We start from the raw sequence: 21,004 nt of genomic DNA on the forward strand, positions 1-21,004 counted from the left end.
GTATACAAACGGAAGCGCCACCTAGCGGCCATCGTGAGATTGCAGCCTAAGATCCGACGGTGTAAGTCACTTACACCTGTCGGATCTTAGGGAGATCTATGCGTAAATTGATTCTATGAATCAGGCGCATAGATACGACGGCCGGACTCAGAGATACGACGGCGTATCAGGAGATACGCCGTCGTATCTTCTTTCTGAATCCGGGCCATGGTATGTAGCGATTTGGATTTCCTTTGTGTCAAGAAGATCAGGGATTCACAACATATTAAACGGGGCATTTTATCACTTGAACAGAGGAATGATATCGTTATTTGGCCCCTGATGGGGTTTACTTCCTCTATGTTTCCCTGCAAAGGTAAAGCATAATAGGCTACTATGCATCGCATAATAGACCATTATGTGACACTTACCTGCAGGAGAAGCCCACGATGTCACCGTCTTCCTCCATGGCAGCGAGCGTCTGTCTTCACCCCTCTTCTTCCGGGGGGCGTGAACTCCGGCTCTGTGACAAGCCGGAGTTGCGTAACGTCACTCCTGCACAACGGCATGACCCTGGCTTGAAATGGCCTTTGAAGGCGTCACTCGGGGAAATTGCAAATATCTCTGAGACCGTGTAGGTCTCTGGGATATTTCAAGCACCTACAGGTAAGCCTTAATCTAGGCTTACCTGTAGGTGTAACTTCTCCCCGAGGGTTTACAACCACGTTAAGTGTGTTGGGGTGCCATTTACAATGAATGGCACTGCAGTGTACCAACACACATGCATCAATACATACACATGAAGTTTGGTGTGAATGGGCCCTAGGAAGAACAACACCAAAGCAGACATAAGTTATACTCAGTTTTATTACAAACAATTACATTTGAACTCAATGTGAGCTGCAGATATTTATGCACAATTACACTTCAGGTTTTGCTTTACATATCACAGATTTTTTGGAACAGGAGCTAATATATTGGAGAATACACATATCACAAAGTCAGCACATACCCAGAGCTCATCTTTATTAAAAGATTTCAATTCAAAACTGTACAACTGCTTTATTTTTTTAAATAAAAAAGGGTAAGAAGGCATGTGATGGAACCTGATTTAAAGCACCTCAAACTCTTAAACAACCTTATATATTTTTTTAGCAGCCATGTGCAAATGAAGGACAGGTTTAGGTAATGAAAAAGAACTTGGTTTAAAGTGGTTCTAAAGCCTGAAGGCACTCTGAATTAAGGTAAAAATACTAACCCCAATCATGATTCAGTGCAGTGCACAAGGGCACAGGCTCTCTCTGCTCTCTCCCTCCTCATTGGCCCCCACTGCTGTCAATCACAGCCATTGAGGAGGCAGCACTTAGTAGGGGGGAGGAGCCAGGAGCACTGTTGGAGGACCCCAAAAGAGGGGAATCGGGGCTGCTTTGTGCAAAACTGTTGCACAGAGCAGGTATATATAACATGTTTGTTTTTGCATTTTTTTAATGTTTACAGCTACATTAAGCAGCACTTTCTCCAGCTAAACAGGTTCACTTTAAGAACGCCAACCAGTTGGAGGTATATTAAATGAAAGGCAATACATTAGCATTTCCAGTCTTTGCCCTTCACAGAAGAAATTTGACTCCCACTTGATAAAGATCCTACTTTAAAGCGGGAGTTCACCCATTTGTATTTTTTTTTTCTCTTTTCCCCATAGCTGGATGCTCGTTTTTTCTAGGGGAATCGGCTATTTGTTTTAAAATATGATCTGTACTTACCCGTTTTCGAGATGCATCTTCTCCGTCGCTTCCGGGTATGGGTCTTCGGGAGCGGGCGTTCCTTCTTGATTGACAGTCTTCCGAGAGGCTTCCGACTGTCGCATCCATCGCGTCACGATTTTCCGAAAGAAGCCGAACGTCGGTGCGGCTCTATACTGCGCCTGCGCACCGACGTTCGGCTTCTTTCGGAAAATCGTGACGCGATGGATGCGACCGTCGGAAGCCTCTCGGAAGACTGTCAATCAAGAAGGAACGCCCAGTCCCGCAGCCCATACCTGGAAGCGACGGAGAAGATGCATCTCGTAAACGGGTAAGTACGGATCATATTTTAAAACAAATAGCCGATTCCCCTAGACAAAACGAGCATCCAGCTATGGGGAAAATGTGTTCTCCATGGGTGAACCTCCGCTTTAAGAATCATATTCTGAAATTCCTGAGTGAATCATATCTCCTTGTTAAACTAGATAACTGTTGGTGTGCTTGCTCTTGAAAGAAAATCTAGAAGGCAACTGTAAGCTTAGTTTAGCTTGATGTGTTAATTGTTTTGTTGCTGTTTGAGTCATCATTCTCATCATCTTCCTCCCTAAAGGCTCTTTGGAGGGCTTCCTGGATCGAGTGAGGGGTCTTTTGTTTCCAGTTCCTTCCAACAATACAGTAAATGTAGGGGTTGATGGTGCAGTTAAGCACTGTGCAATAAATTGTTACATAGAAAAAACTAACAGTTACCAAATCTGTTGGTGTTAATTTGAAATATATTAAAAAAGACAAAAAAGTAAATGGAAGAACTGATAGGATGAATACAAGAACTGCAATAAGGATGATGATGTGCAGATTATGTGTGTATTGCTGCTTTAATGACCTCTTCACTTTAATGAGGAAGGTGAAGCTGGAAATTATCATAATTGGTAGGCAGATGCCAATGGCTAAAATAAAAACTATTATTTGAACTGCTGAACATTGTGAGGTTTGTTCCAAGTAAGCATCTGCTGTACACACAAGGTTCTCAAGGAGACTTTCCAAAGAGCCAAGGATCCAAAGAGCAATGCACATAATAGTGGACAAGTTCCTCGGGCGATGGCGTTGGTACCAAAAGGGGAACAAAACAGAGCTACATCGTTCCATGCTGACAGCTGTAAGAATATACATTCCGGAATACTGCATAATATCATAAAATATTTCTATGAAAATATATAAACTCTCCTTCCCTATAAAATCAGGATCTGTACCAATGATTGTATTTATATGGATCATCAAAAGCAAGGTAGTAAATACAATAAACAGGGCGTCAGCTACTGACAGATTCATAATATAAACTTCGTATTTGTTTCTCTGGATCTTGAAGCACAGGTACCAAAACACAATAACATTTCCAACTAGGCCAACGATACAAAGACATAGTGCTACAACAGCCACTATGGTGAAATGTATGTATGAATATTCCGAATAGCTACTAGAGGGTTCATCCTGGGTGCCATTCATGCTGGTTACATTCATGTTTTCTTTAGTATTGGTATAAATATTCCAACGTATCTTCTTTTTCCGTCTGTTTTAAATACATTAACAAAAATGATTATTAGTAAATCAGAAGTCAATATCTGAAGATAGATAGTGTGTTTGCAACTTTATTTTCAGTTAATTTTTTTCATATTTCTTTATATAATGTTATAAAGTATGTAGGCTACATTTTTTTTTATATCCCAGAGGTTCAGTTAATAAAGGCTATGTACAGCACAAAGGAACTAACTGCTTTCTGGCAATTGCCTACCCCTTGACAAATTTGGGCACATGAGTGCATACAAAAGATAAATGGCAGTGGTGCTTACAATCAATTGATAAGTATGCACGTTACTACCTTAACTTAAATGTAAACTTTCGAACACCATCTAAAATGTTTTGAGTGAAGGGAGCTTAGGAGAGGCTAAAGCTTGACTAATATGCCCCCTTTATAATTTAATCCACCAATCTTAAAAGTCTCAAACTATTCACTTCCAGTTTCTCTACTCTTTTAGATCTTGCCTGAATTCAGTCTGAGGCAAGACATAATCAAGTCTACTGGCAATCTCTCACACTGTAACAAAGGGTGTAGTGATGGGGCAAGCATTGGTTAAAATTTAAAGCAGCAAATCGGTGGAAAAGGCTATGACATCGGGGGGGGGGGGGGGAGCTGACAAGGGAAGGAGAGAGCGTTTGCACCCTAGTGCATGAGCTAGTATCAGTGGTGGTGCCCAAATTATACTTCCCAGAAGGTTGCAATCCAGCTTGATCAACAAAACACTGCCCCTAGTAGCTGTGATGTTTTAGGCCACAGCCTATGTAGCCTAGGGTAAAATCCAGCCCTGGGTACAGGTAGAATCTGTAAGAATACTGAAACTGAATAGTATTAAAACCTTTTATGACATCTCCATTGCCAACTTATCTGCAGGAGAAACAAAGTATATAAAGTGACAAGCTTTTCTTACCTATTCAATAGCAGTTGTACTTATGAGTTTTGCCATATTGCATTTGCAGGTTTATCATAGAGAGTAGACAATAATCTGATCTAGATGACAACAGCTGGATCATGAGATTGTCTTTTAATGCCTACAGGCCCTGCTCATGATCAAGTAGGCAGATGTAAACGTGAATATAGAAATCGTGTTGCCGAAGTACCAGAAAGATAGAGGTGAGTCAATCAGAGGGCATCTACCTTAAACTAAAATATGAGTGGTAAAGCCACGTTTGTTTAAAAAAAAAAATGATGTACCATATACTGTATATTTGCTATTTTTATAATTTAGTGTTGAAAAAACACTCTTTTATTTCATTCGGCAACCAACTATGTTTTTTTAAATCTGTAAAAAAAAAAAAAAATCAAGCATGTCTTATTTGTATAGGGATGTTGTGTACACTGTTGGTATACAGCAATAAATGGTTGTAAACCCACTTTTTTTACTTTTACCTACAGGTAAGCCTATAATAAGGCTTACCTGTAGGTATAAAGAATATCTCCTAAACCTGCACGGTTTAGGAGATATTCCCCTCGCAATGCGCCGCTGATTGCAGCGGCGCATGCACAGGGGGGATCTACGGCGAAAGGACCGGCCGCCGCCGGACCTTGCCGGATTTAAATCTCCCGCGCTCATGCGCGGGAGTGACGTCATCGCCGCCAATCACAGCGCTGGAGCGGCGATACCCGGAAGACACGCCGAGTCAAGATGATATCTCGCTCGGCGTGGACCAGGTAAGTTCTACACACCTCGTTCCGAGGTAAGTATTTCATAATGAGCTAATATGCGGTGCATATTAGCTCATTATGACTTTTGCCTTGCAGGAGAAAAAAAAAAAATTTTTTGATGCGGGTTTACAACCGCTTTAGGCTGGCCATACACTAGTGGAGTTTAGTTTGAACTTTTTTGTCTCAAGATCGTTAGTTTAATTTTCTAATCATTAGGTGGGTCAAATCGATATCCTTTTTTTCAGTGATGAGAAAATTCAGAGGAGACGGATGTAAATTTTTTCTTGAACAAACTAATTTCTAGCAGTATATGTGGTTTTCATTTGGGAAAGTCCATTTGTTCTAAAAATCAATTGTTAAAAGCAAACAGAATTTTGAATTACTTTCAAATGACATTGGTAAAGTAATTGAATGGACAAAGAATGTTTTGTATGAAGAGAGTTTTAAAATATTATTAGCTTATGCTATTTTGTGTAGTGACTCCATAGAGTGTTTTTTTTTCCCAAAAGGTAAACTAACACTTTAATTTAAAGTGATTGTAAAGTCTGTCTCTGTCAGGAGCGATCCGGCTGACCACACGCATCGGCTCCGACATCACACACGCTCCTCCTACAGCTCTTAAAGCGGCCAACGTACAATTATGCCAATTTTCCCAGGGGAGCCAACCTGCCACAGTATAACTGCAGTAGCTGATCCTTAAGTGGTTAAGTAACAAACATGTAATACTTACTTGCTATGTGTAATGGTTTTGCACAGAGCAGCCCTGATCATCCTCTTCTCTGGTCCCTCGCTGGCACCCCTAGCCCCTCCCTCCTTCTGGATGCCCCCACAGAAAGCAAGTTGCTATGGGGGCATCTATGCAAGCACACTCCCTCCAACTCTGTCTCCTAATTGGCTTACTTGCTTTCATTGACAGCAGTGGGAGCAAATGGCTCACGCTACTACCAAAAGCCAATTATGAGTGTGAGTTCTTGGAGAGCCAAGGCTCTCGTGGACATTGCTGGATTGGGGGGGGGGCTCAGGTAAGTATTAGGTGGGGCTGGGGGGACTGCTGCACAGAGAAGCTTTTTTCACCTGCATTTATAGAATGCATCAACCACTTTAACAAAGCATGTTTTGTACTTAGAATGCAGTAGTCGGGAGTAAGAAATGTAAAACACAGTGAGGGTAATTTATCAAAATTGGTGCAGTCAGAATCTGGAACAGCTGTGCATGACAACCAATCAGCTATGAGTTATCAGCTACAAGCCAGTCATGTGTGATAGCATGAAAGAGGAGATGTCAGTTTTTTTAAATCATACTTACCTAGGTGGATGCTGCATCTGTCCCCCCACCGGCTCTAAGGCTGAGAACTGACTAATTTACACACGATCGGATTTCCCGTTGGAATAAACTCTGACGGGTTTTTCCGACGGAATTCCGCTCAAGCTGTCTTGCATACACATGGACACACCAAATTCCGACCACCGAAAACGCGGTGACGTACATCACTATGACGAGCCTAGAATAATGAAGTTCAATGCTTCCAAGCATGAATCGAATTGTTTCCAAGCATGCATGTTTTTTTTTCGTCGGAATTCCATACAGACGAACGGAATTTCCGATAGAAATGTTTTCTGTCTGAAAAAAAGAGAGCATGTTCTCTTTCTAAGTCCGTCGGAATTTCCGACGGAGAAAGTCTGATGGGGCATACACACGGTCGGACTATCCGATGAAAAAATTCCATCTAACTTTTTCCATCGGAAATTCCGACCGTGTGTACGTGGCAAAACTGATCACTCCCTGATCAATCCTCTATATTTATGTATGTTACCAGGGGAGTATTTTTTCAGCAAAAGTGGAGTTATAATATTGGCAGGTTTACTGTAAATGTTTTATTGTGTTACTGCAGCGTCTGTATATCTTCTGCATAACTGAATTTTTAAGACCCCAGCACTGGGGTCTTAATCACTACTATAAATACAAAACAGACTAAATACATCTATTTTCTAAAGTTTCCATTCTTATCCAATTAAAGCCTTTAAGAACTCACAAATAGTTTATTTCTTTAGAAATGTCCCGCATTAATATAGGTCTGCAAAGTTCATATTCTGTACATCTTATACAGTTCTGATCAACAATTATTTAGTTTAGAAATGTAAGATAACAGCGATTTAAAAAAAAAGGTATACGATTTATAAATGATACAAGCCTAAAATAGTAGATCTCACCTGTAATATGTTGTTTTTATGTTTCCAGGTAACTACAAATACTGAATCTAGTTACACCATTCCAGGACTCTCATCCATAAACTGCTGTCTTTGTAATAGATGCATCGATATGAGAGAAATTACTTAAATAGGCAGCTGTGTTTAAGAGATGGAGTCATAAAAAGTACAGAGGTGGACATGCATCTGGTCATAATTAGGCACCAAATTTAGAAATTGAGGTACGTCAGCTTCCCTATAACACCTTAGCCTGTAATTATTGGGAAATACAAGGAAGTAATATGTAAGATTTACATACCAGTGATATGTACGCTACCGGACCAGTTTTTTGTTCTGCATACACCTAGGAAAATGCACCTAGGAAAATGCACATATGGTTTTGAATTCATATCAAAGACCCCACACACATTATATTTTCTAAAAGCAGAGGACCTATACAATAAAATTATGGTAGACCTGATTTTATAGGGCACATATTAGTTGTGCAAATGTTTATGAAGTCTATATTTTCAGTAAAAAAATAAACAAAAACTTATTGTGCATGTAACCACAAAACGTTTATTGAAGATGGGACTGCTGAGTGTAATAAATACCAAATTCATCTAACCTCAAAATCATGTACAATGGAGAGATTTAAAAGTGATATCCGAAATTGTAAATAATTTACCTATTAAAAAACCTTTACAGTTCATCACTTTAGACTTTAACCCCAAACATGACTCAGTGTATACCCCAAACTTTGGCTGCAAATTGCATATATAAAGTTAATCTCAAGCACTACTATTCTTACATAGTACCCTGTACTTGGGTAAGGCTTGGGGTAAACACTAAGAAGGATATATCAGGATGGCACAGTACAGGGAGGGTTGCCAAACACTTTGGTGTTTGCTGTTGTCAGATTCTGGCCTCTGGCAACCAGGGTTATCATTGACCAAATATGGCCATATTCAAATATGATCAATAATGTCACCCAGGAGACCCCACATTTTTATGTATTTAAGCTGAAAAGGTGATACTACAGCCTAATGTGGTAAATTCAAAAGAAAAAACAACAACAAAGATAACCAAATAATTAAAGCTGCATACATAAAATAGTGTACTATACTAATAAAGACTGCGGTGTGATGTAATGATGCACTGAAATCAACCCTCAATGCTATACAGTGAAAAAAGATGAAAAAAAAATATATATATAGAAAAATGGCTATATCCATGAACCTAAATTTATAGGTGCTGAGTGAGCTGTGACAAAAGTGCATAAAATTACGTGCCAATAAGTGATAAAAGCAACAATATGCAAATCATAGTCCAATTATCTGAACTAGGCAGGGGTCAAGTCCTGGGGAAAAAAGTTTGGGAACTCCCACCCAAGATCCACTCCCCCACCAAAAAAAAAAAATGATACGTTCATATGCATAATTACTAAACCGCATGTTTTTTTTTCTTCATTGCAGAGGTCTGCCGCGGGTTATCGCGGGATTTAGAAAGAAGCAATGTCTCCTGGGAACAATGACAAAAGCTCCCAGGAGACATTGCGGCATCGAGGAAGTGACAGAATATCCGCACACTACCTGATGAATCCATATACAGGAAGCGGCCAGTAACATAAAGCATTACTAAGGTTTGCCTGCCCCTGACAGTGACTCGAGCTGGGCATCGCCGCTTAGTGAAGAATCGGCTCGGCTGCTCTCGTCTTGCAAAGGGAACTGCATTCCTGCTGTGAAAAAAATGCAGAAACTCCGTTCCCACGCGTTCCCGCAGGACTTGAGCCCTGGAACTAGGTCAGAAATAATGGTGATCTCCTGTAGTACAATCTTCCTTCCACAATGCTTCACCCGACCACTTAAATACGACACTCAGTACCTATATATTTAGGTTCATGGATATAGCCATTTTTCTATATATATTTTGTTTTCATCTTTTTTCACTGTATAGCATTAAGGGTTGATTTCAACTCATCATTACATCACATGACAGTATTTATTTAAGCTGTTATCTGGCCAAAGCAGTCCAATGTGAGTGAGCAGTCATCAGGGTAAGATCATGTTGGCTGGTGGCATTTTTCTCTTTTGACAGGTTGACGGGTGCCAGACAGCGTGATTGCAGTGGATCTACATTGCTGTATGATTGACGTGATTAACAATTATTTTTTTATTTTCTATTTAAGGACTTGTCAAAAATTGTGTGTGTTAAAAATGTAACATCCTGGTGTTAAGAAATTAAAAAGACTCTCCTCTTGGCGAATCCAATAGGTTTAGCACGCAATTGTCTTGCTGCCCTCTCAGGACTGTGGGTATCCTTAGGCAAACTAGAAAACAACAATAGAGAGTGCAAACTAACCTAGTGCATTACAATAATTACATTTTAACCACCTGGCTAAACTGGAGAAGTTGATGACACTGACTGATTGATGAGAAGACTGATGAGAGACTTGCTGGCTGGCGGACAGAGGGTTTGTGCAGAAACATTCATTGTATACTGTGCATACCCTGTATACTCTGCATATTCAGTGTGTTCTGCAGTGCATACCTCGTATACCTCGTACAACTCACATATCTTTCATACTCTGCATACCGGTCACAGTTAAAAAACAAAAGCCATAACCATCAACAGGACTTTAATGGGACTCAATGAAGTGGATGTGTGGCGGCTTTTAGTGCTGCGTTTACCGTTACTGTTACCTTTGCTGGATTCCTGGAATGAGGAGGAGGGAGACTGGACCCTGCAGTGTCAGAGTGCAGAGAGGTGTGGAACAGCCAGAGATCCAAAGGTTTTTTCCTTTGACCCGTGCAGTCGCAGCGGCTGCCGCTGCAACTTCTGCAACAGAGGACACCGCCACTGCTGCTGCCGTCGCCGTGCAGGAGCGCGGGTGTGGGCAGGGATCTTCAGTGTCATCGGAGCCATCACAGCCTGTGAGGTCCGGGGAGCCGGAGGAGCGCTGTGGGCGGTACGATACTCTGTGCATGACACAGGAGATACAGGAGAGGTACGAGGTGGTGGTGCTTGGCAAACAGGGAAAGACACTGCAATATACAGATTTATCACTAGAGATCCCCAAACCCATAGAGATATTGCCTGAGATCATTGAAACTGCAGATACTGTAGTAAAAGCACCGGACAGAAATATATTGACATCAACAGTAATCAGTGGGTTAATGGAGGGGGGAGAAGATTATGTTTCCCCTAGTTCTAGTCAAAGCTCAATTGTAAATCCGAGCCCAGATATAATACAGCAGAAACATGGAGATGAGGAGATTAATATCAGGACTTTGCTTTTGGCTCTCCCAACCAGGGCAGATTTACAAACATTGCCAACACGTGCTGATATGGAGCAATTTGTCTCTAGAGTGGAGGAAGATATAGAAGCTTTGGTCGCCAGAGTTGAGGAGACACACCGGAGAGATTTGGAAGCAGTACGAGGAGACATAAAAACACTTTCGGATAAATTAGAAATTAATGAAAGTCGGTTGAGTGTCCTAGAAAATCGGTTTACACATTTAGAGCAGACACAAACACCTACGTGTAATGACATACAGTTAAAGCTGGAAGAAATTGAGGACCGTAGCCGTCGCAAAAATTTGAGGTTCAGGGGGATCCCAGAAACCATTGAAAGAGAGCAACTGCAAGAGACTATTTATTCAATCTGTCTTCAAATAATTGTTACTCCCCCATCCCAAACATTTGAATTCGAACAAGTTCACAGATCACTGGGTCCATGCTCAGTAAATGCAGATAGGCCTAGGGATGTGATTTGCTGTTTCCACCGATATTCAGATAAAGAGGCTATTAGCCGGGCATCCTGGGAGGCGGGAGAGATAAGATACAAGGGGTCTCAAATAAAAATTATGCCTGATCTCTCACGGGCTACCCTTCAGCGGAGAGCAATGCTACGCCCCTTATTAGATATCATTAAAAAATGTGGTGGGACGTACCTCTGGGGATACCCGCTTTCTTTAGCAATTAAGAAAAATCAGCAATCTTTCCCTCCTAAACAACCCACAGACTTACCAGAATTGTTTACATTTTTGGAAGTAGATTCTGTGGAAGTGCCAGACTGGCTACAGTGTATTCCTAATTTTTCTAAACGAATAAAAAATGTGGCTATAAATAAAAAAACCTGGGTCCATCTGAAGTGAGATAGAGAATATGTAGAATACCCCTGATATAAAATCGTTTTTTATTTATCTTTTATTTTTTATTTCCCAACCTTTTTTCAGGAGGGATTTTTTTTTAAATCATTTAAATAAAAGTTGGATTTTTATGTCCCTTCCCAATCCCTCTATTTGTGAAAAAATGTCCATTAAGGACCATTTATATGTTGTTTAAGGGGCAGTGAGAGGGAAGAAGGAAGGGTTAAGGGAAGAGAAAAGGGGGGAAGGGAAAGGGAAGAAATGGGAAAAGAAAGTGAGGGAACAGTAAATGGTGATGAATTTAGGTGAAGCATAACTGGATATTATTTTGGTGGTTTCTGCCCCCTTTTTCCTTTTAAAAAAAAAAAAATGTCCCAACCTTTTTTTCAGGAGGGACTTTTAGATTTTTTTTTTAAACCTTTTAAATAAAAGTTGGATTTATATGTCCCTTCCCAATCCCTCTATTTGTGAAAAAAATGTCCATTAAGGACCATTTATATGTTGTTTAAGGGGCGGTTAGAGGGAAGAAGCAAGGGTTAAGGGAAGAGAAAAAGAGGAAGGGAAAGGGAAGAAATGGTAAAAGAAAGGGAGGGGACAGTAATATTAAGTGGGGATGAATTTAGGTGAAGGATAACTGGATATTATTTTGGCGGTTTCTGGCCCCCCCTCCCCTTTTTTTTTTTTTTGGGAACATAGGGCATAATATTTTTATCAAGGAAGTGTGCTTTGTTTATAGGGGATCGGACAATTGATATTTTAATGATACTGTATAGACTTACTGATGGGCAGATTTGTGTTCCTCTACCTAACTTTGGCTATTATACATCAAAACACGCTTCTGGCGGTACTCCCAGTTTAAATCTAATTTTCAAAGACCGTCTGGTATTTTTGGGGGCCATATGAGATATTATATTTGCGGAATAAAATTTATATTTTGATAGAGAATCTTTGCTTTAAACGTTAAAGATTTGTTTTCGGGAATTGAAGAAGAAGTAAGGAAGATGTGACCGCCGGGGAGAGAGCGGAGGAACATGAATGTGCAATGATTAGAAGATAGATATATGTTTTGTTAGAGTTTTAGTGGATTGTCCGGATCCTACGAGAGATGGAGTAGGAAGAAGGAAATAGGGTAGTGTTGATGAGCGTTTTTTTTTTTTACCTAAATAAAAAGTAATAAGGCGATTGGCTTAAATATAAAGTGGATATATACATTATAGAAGATTGACTACAGATAGTAAACGTAGTAAACTCAGAGCCGGGGTGGAAAAGAGGTTAGGTCTGAGCCCCCCGGTCATCTTGTGCCAAAACCCCCAATTAGGTTTTACCCACTGAAGTCACAGTCAGGTGGCTCAGTTTTGGGTGCGCGCCCGATTGGGCCTAGAGGGGCGGGGAAAATTGGAAGGGGTTAGGAAGGGGCGTATAGGTAGGTTTGAGTGGGGTGCCCCCCCCCCTTTTCTTTTTTGTATTTTTTTTTTAAACATTTATTTTTTCTCTTTTTTTTCCTTTTTTTTTTTCTTGTCAGTGTTGTCTGAAAAATGGAAGCGGTGAAGATTACCTCCTTGAATGTTAAATATCTTAATGTCCCAGAGAAAAGGAAAATGTTGCTGAACGATTTGAGGCGATCCGGGACAGATGTAGCCTATATTCAGGAAACACACTTTAAGGTAGGTAGACTCCCTCTTCTTCAAAATAGATTTTTCCCTTGTGTGTATCATGCTCCAAATCAACAGGATAAATCTAAGGGGGTCTCAATATTAATATCTAATCGAGTGCCATGGTGCTTAGTGGACAAACGGGTAGACCCTAATGGGAGATTTATTTTCCTTAAAGGAAGCATTGGAAACATTAAGGTAACATTAGCAACAATCTATGTACCAAATAAACAGCAGGACCAGTTTGTTAAAAAAATTATTTCAGAACTAAGGGATTTTATAGAGGGGAGATTGATTCTGGGAGGAGACTTCAACATCCCCCTAGATCCTAGAATCGACACCTCCTCAGGAACTTCAGCTGTCCCCTGTCGGGTCAGAAGAAGTATACTACAAAAAATGCATGAAATGCAAGTGGTAGATGCCTGGAGGACTTTACATACAGAAGAACGAGATTATACTTTTTTTTCCAACCCACAACCTTTCCAACCTACAAGTGTACTCGCGTATTGACATGTTTTTTGATCCCACACTATTTAATTTCATATGTTACAGAAACCCTCATCGGAAATATAACATGGTCGGACCATGCTCCGGTTTCGTTGTGTCTCTCCCTGTCTAACCTGGCCACTCCACATAAGGGATGCTGGCGATTGAATGAAAGCCTTCTTCAAAATCCTGAAGTAAGAGACGATGTATCTAAAGAAATGATAGCATATTTTCAGATAAACGACATTCCTGAAAGTGACCCAGGTATGATTTGGGAGGCACACAAGGCCGTGATCAGAGGAATTTTAATCAAACATGGAGCAATTTTGAAAAAGAAAAGGGAAAAACAGACCAAAGAATTATTAGATGAGATCCAGGCCTTAGAAACACAGCATAAAAAGATACAGACAGCATCAGTAGGTAGGGAGCTGGGACATCTGAGAAGACAACTGTCAGAGTTTTTACGGTTTAAAGCAAAAGCCCTAATCCAACGAGGGAAACAAATAGATTATGAAATAGGAGATAAATGTGGCAGATTGTTAGCAGGGAAAATTAAAGAAAATAATAGGTCAACTTATATATCACAAATAAAAGATAAAGAGGGACATTTAAAACAGATACCTAAAGATATTGCCCAGACATTTGGGAAGTATTATGCTACTTTGTATAATTTGCCTCACGCTACTTCCCCTCAGTCTAGGATAGCAGAATATCTAACCTCGACAGGTATGACGAGATTACCCTCACCAGCCCGTTATAGTCTGGACACTCCTATTACGGTAAAAGAAGTGACTGAAATATTAAAATCATTTAAATCTTGAAAATCTCCTGGTCCGGATGGCTTTACTATAAGTTACTACAGAGAATTTTCTGAGTTGCTAAGTAAACAAATGACAAAAGTCTTTAATGCGGTGGGTCTGACTTCCACATTCCCTATGGATACCCTGAGAGCACATATTACGTTAATTCCAAAAGAGGGGAAGGACCCGGCGGATTGTGGAGGTTACAGACCCATCTCGTTACTGAACACAGATTTAAAAATATTTACGAAAATATTAGCAACCAGAATACAATCATGGATCCCCCAAATAATAGATTTAGACCAAGTAGGGTTTGTCCCCTCGAGAGAAGGTAGAGATAACACAACAAAAGTTCTTAATTTGATTAATCAGGTAAACGATAAAAAAATACCGTGTGTATTTTTGAATACAGACGCGGAGAAGGCGTTTGATAGGGTAGACTGGCGGTTCTTATTTGAGGTGCTGAAACAAATAGGAATGGGAGAACGAATGATTAGCTGGATTAAAAGTGTTTATACGAACCCTCAAGCTGTTGTAAAGGCAAGTGGGGTCCTTTCTGAACCCTTCAGCATCTCGAATGGTACTCACCAGGGCTGTCCCCTCTCACCCCTTCTCTTCGTTCTCTCTTTGGAACCATTGTTGAACAGAATTCGCCTGAATCCGGATATACGGGGTATTAGGGTTGGGGAAGGAATCCACAAGGTTTCTGCCTATGCGGATGATATGCTTTTTTCAGTAACCGAGCCTCATATTTCTCTCCCTACTTTGCTGGGTGAGATTGAGAAATATGGCACTCTCTCTAATTTAAAAATAAATCAGACTAAATCTGAGGCCATGAGAATGTCACTATCCCCTCTTTCCCGGGATTCCATTCGGGCAAATTTTTGTTTTAAATGGAGTCCAATGCTTAGATACTTGGGCACAAATATTCCATCAAAAGAAAAGGAAATTTTTTAAATTAATTTTTTACCAATGTATAATCTATTATGAGCCCTACTTGACAAATGGCGACTTTGTTCCCATTCTTGGTTTGGCCGCATTAGTATAACTAAAATGTCCGTTCTTCCGAAAATTTTGTATTTACTTCAGGCGCTACCAATTAGTATTCCAGTGACTTTTGTGCGTCAGATACGTAGTTTATTTATGAATTTTATCTGGGCCGGGAAACGTCCTAGGATTAAAAGAGATCTGTTGACTATGCCTAAGAATCTTGGTGGAATTGGGGTCCCAGATATATTTAAGTATTATTATGCAGTACATCTATCTAGATTAGTGGACTGATGTAGACATATTAGATCTAAGAGGTGGGTTGACATAGAACAGCAGCTGAGCACAGTTCCTTTAGGTAGAGCACCTTGGTGCTATACAGTATTACCGGCTCCTCTTAAAAATCACCCTATAATTGGCACAACACTAAAAATTACTGCACGTATATATCAAAACGGGAACTTTTCCACAGTGCGATCACCTTTGTTTCCCATATTGGGGAACCCAAGTTTTAGTCCGGGTAATGAAAGAGGATCTTTCCGGTTATTTACCACTTGCTTACTGGGCACATAAACCCCCTTCGTTCCCAGGCAAAATTTCAGCTTCCGGCACTGCGTCGCTTTAACTGACATTTGCGCGGTCATGCGACGTGGCTCCCAAACAAAATTGATGTCCTTTTTTCCCCACAAATAGAGCTTTATTTTGGTGGTATTTGATCACCTCTGCGGTTTTTATTTTTTGCGCTATAAACAAAAAAAGAGCGACAATTTAAAAAAAATATATATATTTTTTACTTGCTATAATAAATATCCCATTTTTTTTTTTTAAAAAAACATTTTTTTTCTCAGTTAAGGCCGATACGTATTTTTCGACGTATTTTTGTAAAAAAAAAAAATCGCAATAAGCGACTGGTTTGCGAAAAAGTTATAGCGCCTACAAAATGGGGAACAGAATTATGTTTTCTTTTTATTATTTTTTTTTTACTAGTAATGGCGGCGATCTGCGATTTTTATTGGGACTGTGATATTGCGGCGGACGTATCGGACACTTTTGACACAAATTTGGGACCATTCACATTTATACAGCGCTCAGTGCTATAAAAATGCACTAATTACTGTATAAATGTGATTGGCAGTGAAGGGGTTAACACTAGGGGGTGAGGAAGGGGTTAAATGTGTATCCTGGGTGTGTTCTAACTGTGTGGGGGGAGGAGGGTGACTGGGGGAGGTGACCGATGCTGTGTCCCTATGTACAAGGGACACAGATCGGTCTCCTCTCCTCTGACAGCACGTGGAGCTCTGTGTTTACACACAGAGCTCCACGTCCCTGCTGTGTTACCGACGATCGCGTGTACCCAGGGGACATCGCGGCCGCCAGGTACACGCATCGGCTTCCCAGCGATGCGCTGGGACAGTGTTTACCCACTGCGCGCCCCCCCCAGAGGTGCGCACGGGTAATGCACTTTAAAAGACGTCCAAAGACGTCCACTTGGCACCTGAGAGCCGCGCTGTTGACGTCTTTTGTCAATAGCGCAGGTCTCAAGTGGTTAATAGAGAAAGGAGTATATCAGGCCTCACATTTTATTATATCAGAAAACTGGCCATCGATTAAAACATTAACACAAATAGGAGGTCCTTTTGAAGTCAATATCTGGCAGGCGTTGCAATTAAGTCATTTTTTTAGATCATTAGGCCCGGGAAGTAATTTTCATCGTCCGTTAACAATCTTTGAGTCGTACTGTAATGATTTAGAACCACTAGCCCGAGGGATCTCTAAAATGTATGGACTATTAAATAAACTTAGGGAGGATCAGGAGATATCAGGCCTTAACAAATGGGAGAAGGACCTAGATAGGACCTTCTCTGCATTACAATGTAAACAGATTATCTTTTTGACTCTAAACTCTTCAACCTGTATACGAACTCAAGAATTAAACTATAAAATCTTAATGCAGTGGTACCATACTCCAGTACGACTCAAAAAATTCTGCAATGAAAATTCTGACAGATGTTGGAGATGTGGAGAAGAAAGCGGGACATTGATTCATATATTTTGGTTTTGTAAAAAAATAAGAGTTTATTGGTTGTCAATTATGAGAATCTTGCAAAAAATTTCTGAGTTAAAAATACCCAATGATCCCGCTTTTTTCCTACTTCACCTATCCGAGATCCCAGTTCAGACGTATCGGAACTCTGTACTGTGCCATTTGGTGAATGCAGCTAAAGCAGGTATACCCCTACGGTGGAGGGATACTACGTCACCAACAGTTTTAGAGTGGATAAATAGAGTTAGAGATATAGAAGCTATGGAAGATCTAGTTCTCTCAGCTAAGGGTAAAATTAAACAATACAAAGAAACATGGAAGAGCTGGAATTTATTTAAAAATTCAGATGAGGGGAAAAGATTAATGACTGAACCTGATTAATGAAGAATCGGATACGCGCAGGGAATTATAATGTAAAATATAATATGAAGGATAAACCGACTTTCCTGTTATGATTTGTGGTTTAAGGGAGGGAGAGGATGGTGTTCCCCTTCTCTCTCCCCCTCTTTTTTCTTTTTTTCATTTTATTTATTTATTTTTCTCTTTTTTTTCTCTCTCTCCTTTTGGGGGGGGGGGGGGAGCTGGGAAAGGGCGGATGCATCACTTGTCTCTCTGTGAGAGAGAGTGAGGACTAAGAAAAGGGTTAGAGTGGGAAGATTTAGTGAGGGAGTTTATGGGAGGGTCCAGAGCGAATATGTATGTATTTTTTTTTGTCAAGAGGATTGTATTCATGTTTGTTTTTGGCAGTGTATTTGCCCTGTGCCTTTCCATATGCTGTTTTATGTAAAGAAAATAAAAAAACAAACATATAAAGTACAAAAAAAGAAAAAGTATTCAAACCCTTTGAAATTTTCCATTGTCTGTTACAAGCAAAAACGTAAATGTAATTTATTGAGTTTCTATTTGATAGACCAACACAAAATGGCACATAATTGTGAAGTGGAAGGAAAATGATACATGATTTTCAATTTTTTTTTTTTACAAATAAATATCTGGAGTGCGGTTTGCATTTGTATTCAGTCCCCTTTACTCTGTTACCCCTAACTAAAGTCTAGTAGAACCTTCAGAGCCTTCAGAAGTCAGCTAATTAGTAAATAGAGTGCACCTGTGTGTAATTTAATCTCAGTATAAATACAGCTGTTCTGTGAAGCCGTCAGACATTTTTTTGAGAAACTTAGTGAACATCCAGCATCATGAAGGCCAAGGAACCCACCAGACAGGTCAGGGATAAAGTTGTGCAGAAGTTTAAAGCAGGGTTAGGTTATTAAAACATATCCCATGCTTTGAACATCTCACAAAGTACTGTTCATTCCATCATCCAAAATGGAAAGAGTATGGCACAACTGCAAACCTACCAAGACATGGCCGTCCCCCTAAACTGACGGGCTGGGCAAGGAGAGCATTAATCAGAGAAGTCACCACGAGACCCATGGTAACTCTGGAGGAGCTGCAGAGATCCACAGCTCAGGTGGGAGAATCTGTCCACAGGACAACTATTAATCGTGCACTCCACAAATCTGGACTTTATGATAGAGTGGAAAGAAGAAAAGCCATTGTTGGAAGAAAGTCATAAGATGTCCTGTTTGCCGTTTGTAAGAAGCCATGTGGGGGACACAGCAAACACGTGCAAGAAGGTTCTCTGGTCAGATGAGACCAAAATTAAACTTTTTGGCATAAAAGCAAAACGTTATGTGTGGTGAAAAACTAACACTACTCGTCATCCTGAACACACCATCAATATGAAACATAATAGTGGCAGCATCATGTTGTGGGGATGCTTTTCTTCAGTTGGGACAGGGAAGCTGGTCAGAGTTGATGGGAAGATGAATGGAGCCAAATACAGGACAATCCTAGAAGAAAACCTGTAATGCCTCGTACACACGATCGGAATTTTAATGGAAAAAGTCAGACGGAATTTTTTCATCGGATAGTCCGACCGTGTGTATGCCCCATCTGACTTTTTCAGTCGGAAATTCCGACGGAGTTGGAAAGAGAACATGTTCTCTTTTTTTCCGATAGAAAAAAATTCTATCGGAAATTCTGTTTGTTTGTATGGAACTCCGACGGAGAAAAAAACACGCATGCTCGGAAACAATTTGACGCATGCTCGGAAGCATTGAACTTCATTATTCTAGGCTTGTCGTAGTGTTGTACGTCACCGCATTTTTGACGTCGGAATATGGTGTGTCCGTGTGTATGCAAGACAGCTTGAACGGAATTAGCATCTGCAAAAGACTTGAGACTGGTTCACCTTCCAGCGGGACAATGACCTTAAACATACAGCTAGAGCTACAATCTTATGGTTTAGATTAGGGGTAGGCAACCCCCGGCATGCAAAGCCTCTTTTGCTGGCACTTGACTCTCTCCCCATCAGCAGAGCAGCGCAGGGAAGTGTCAGTTAGACTGCAATACCCCCTGCTCTTCTGTCCCACCACTGTAACCCCCTGATCATCTGCCCCATCACTGAACCCCCCTGCTTTTCTGTCCCACCGCTGAACCCCCTTCTGATCCCTCCCATCACTGTACCGACTGCACATCTGGCCCACCACTGTACCCCCTTGCTCTTCTGTCCCACCACTGTAACCCCCCTGCTCATCTGCCCCATCAATGTACCCCTTTTCTCATCTGCCCCACCACTGTACCTCCCTGCACATCTGCCCCACAGCCGTATCCCCATGCTTTTCTGTCTGACTACTGAATGACCTTCTCATCTTGTATAACACTGAACCCATCTGCTCATCTACCCCACCTCCTGCATATCTGTCTCACCTCTTTACCCCTTGCTCATCTGCCCCACCACTGTAACCCCCTGCTCATCTGTCCCACAAATACATCTCCTTTCACATCTGCCCCACTGCTCTACCCCCTTGCTTTTCTGTCCCACCCCTGAACCCCCTTCTCATCTGCCCCAACACTGAACCCCCATGCTCATCTGTTTGACCACTGTAACCCCCCTGCTCTTCTGTCTCATCTCTTCCACCACTGTATCTCCCTGCACATCTGCCACACTGCTGTACCCTCCTGCTCTTCTGTCCCACCCCTGAACCCCTCCTGCTCATTTTCTCCACTGCTGTACCCTCTTCTCATTTATGATATGCAATGTGTGATTTGCAGAGTGGTGAAAGGAAGCAGAGATGAGACACATCTACCTGTCCTGCCACACTCATCCCCGTTGATTCACCTCTCACATCCAGCCCAAGTGCTTGTATTTGATATATGTGATGTCACACACAAGCATCTGAAATGGATGTGCAATGATGAGCTCAGGTCAGGGGTATGAAAATGGGAAGGTCCCCCAGTGGGGTTTTTTAGCGGCATAAGAAGCTTAAATAGAGTCTAAATCAATGGGTATCAGGTGTCATCATTTCTCTCCCCACCGTTGTTCCAATTGCCGAGGGAGCTGCTGAGTGCTTGCCCAACGGCAATTGGAACAACAGTGGGGAGAGAAATGATGACACCTGATACCCATTGATTTAGACTCTATTTAAGCTTCTTATCTTCCTTGGATCTCATTGTGATCCTGGGACAGCTCCCTCCACATATACATTAGGATGGAGCCTATGTGAGTACTACTACTTGGCATATTTCCATTTATCCCCCCCTTTTTGCTATTACCCCCATGGTACATTTTTAATCTTTTTATATTATTATTCAATGCTACCTACCAACACTGGGACATGCACTCAGCACTGTCATTCACTTCCTCACACACATTTTTATTTACCATTTATATTCACCCCCTTTC

General features: G+C 41.0%; 1 protein-coding gene across 1 annotated transcript; it reads right to left on the reverse strand.

Moving 5' to 3' along the window:
* Positions 1 to 2,153: 2,153 nt before the first annotated feature.
* Positions 2,154 to 7,292, reverse strand: LOC120940677 (mas-related G-protein coupled receptor member D-like). Its single transcript, XM_040353659.1, has 2 exons — positions 7,164 to 7,292; positions 2,154 to 3,282 (listed from the first exon to the last, which is right to left on the reverse strand). The coding sequence occupies exon 2, from the start codon at positions 3,231 to 3,233 to the stop codon at positions 2,262 to 2,264; it is 972 nt and encodes a 323-aa protein (XP_040209593.1). The 5' UTR covers positions 3,234 to 3,282; positions 7,164 to 7,292; the 3' UTR covers positions 2,154 to 2,261.
* Positions 7,293 to 21,004: the final 13,712 nt, after the last annotated feature.

Source organism: Rana temporaria, chromosome 5 (genome assembly GCF_905171775.1).
Source record: "Rana temporaria chromosome 5, aRanTem1.1, whole genome shotgun sequence".
Lineage (NCBI taxonomy): Eukaryota > Metazoa > Chordata > Amphibia > Anura > Ranidae > Rana > Rana temporaria.

Coding starts and splice junctions, on each gene's coding strand:
- LOC120940677 (XM_040353659.1), bottom strand. CDS start 3,233: ATGAATGTAACCAGCATGAATGGCACCCAGGATGAACCCTCTAGTAGC.